Source organism: Suricata suricatta, chromosome 5 (genome assembly GCF_006229205.1).
Source record: "Suricata suricatta isolate VVHF042 chromosome 5, meerkat_22Aug2017_6uvM2_HiC, whole genome shotgun sequence".
In the NCBI taxonomy this organism is placed as follows: Eukaryota; Metazoa; Chordata; class Mammalia; order Carnivora; family Herpestidae; genus Suricata; species Suricata suricatta.
This window is the reverse complement of record NC_043704.1, coordinates 6,847,087-6,848,382: the sequence shown is the minus strand read 5'-3', so window position 1 is coordinate 6,848,382 and position 1,296 is coordinate 6,847,087. Positions and strand designations below refer to the sequence as shown.

General features: G+C 55.9%; 1 protein-coding gene across 1 annotated transcript in view; it reads right to left on the bottom strand.

The window, feature by feature from the left end:
* LOC115292556 overlaps positions 1 to 171 on the bottom strand; it is an 8,080-nt gene extending 7,909 nt beyond the window's left edge. Inside the window, exon 1 of the mRNA XM_029940623.1 lies at positions 83 to 171. Within this exon, the coding sequence (XP_029796483.1) occupies positions 83 to 171 (89 nt within the window). The remainder of the gene's footprint in view (positions 1 to 82) is intronic.
* Between the last annotated feature and the right edge of the window lie 1,125 nt (positions 172 to 1,296).

Genomic DNA, 1,296 nt, shown 5'->3' with positions numbered 1-1,296 from the left:
GGCGGGGCGCCCACCGGGGATCCCCCCAGGCCCCGCCGCGCGCCCGCAGTCCGGGCTCCCCGGCCCAGGCCCAGCCCCTCACCTGCTCGCGGTGGAGACGGCCAGGAAGCGGCTGCCGCCCCGCACCACCAGCGTCCGCCCGCACAGCGCTAGCCCCGCCGAACTCGCCATATGCGCGCCCCCTGGAGCCACTTCCTGCCGGCGCCGTACAATGACGTCACGAAAGGCGCCGCGACCGGAGGTGCTCGGCCCGCCCCCACGTCGGCGGAGGTCCTGGACATGCGCAGAAGGTGCTGTCTCCTTTCCTCCCCCTCCACTTCTCCTCTCTGCCTTCTACCCTCGTGCCACCTCCCACAGAGGCCTCTGGGCCCCCGGCCCTTCCTGGGAGCTAATCCGGAACTGCTTCAGGGTTCCCCTCGTTCCCTCTCTTAATAGGGATGCCCCGTTTGCCTGGCAGCTGGGCCTCACATCTGGGTAACTACTTTCTATTCTGCTTAAGAAAAGGCTTCAGAGGTTGGGCTCTTTGCAGGGCAAAAGCTACCTTCCTGGGCGCCTTGCTGGCTCAGTCAGTTAAGGGTCCTACTTCGGTTTAGTTCATGATCTCACGGTTTGTGGGTTCAAGCCCTGCGTCGGGCTCTGAGCTGACAGCTAGCTCAGACCCTGGAGCCTGCTTCACATTCTGTGTCTTCCTCTCTCTCTGCCCTCCCCCACTCATTCGCTGTTTTTCTCTGTCTCAATAATAAATAAAAAAATTTTTTAAATTTTAATAACAATCACTTTGCTTTCTATGCACCTTGCGTGGACGGAGGGTTGGAAACCTGGAGGTGATTGGGTCACAGGATCTAGGGAAAGGAATTTCCCTTCCTGTCTTGTGGACTCAGTGAGTTCGAGGCCCTTCCAGACCGGAGTGCCTTCTGAATCCCAAGGAAAAAGACAAAATATAACAAGTAATGTTAGTGCTGGCTGTATTCCAATAATAGCGGCTTTGTCATTGATGCGTAGCATAAAATGTGAAGGACTTTGCGGCTGGATTTGTTTTTGAGTACGTGCTTTGCCGCACCCGATTCCGGGGCGCCTGGGGGGCTCAGTCAGTTAAGCTTCGGATTTCGGCTCAGGTCACCGTCTCAGGGATCGTGAATTCAATCCACTGTGTCGGGCTCTGCGATGCCAGTGCGGAGCCTGCATGGGATTCTTTCTCTTTCCCTCTCTCTCTCTCTGCCCCTCCCTACTCTCTCTCGTTCTCACTCTCTGTCTCAAAAGTAAATTAATAAAATTAAAATAATAAATAAAAATGTT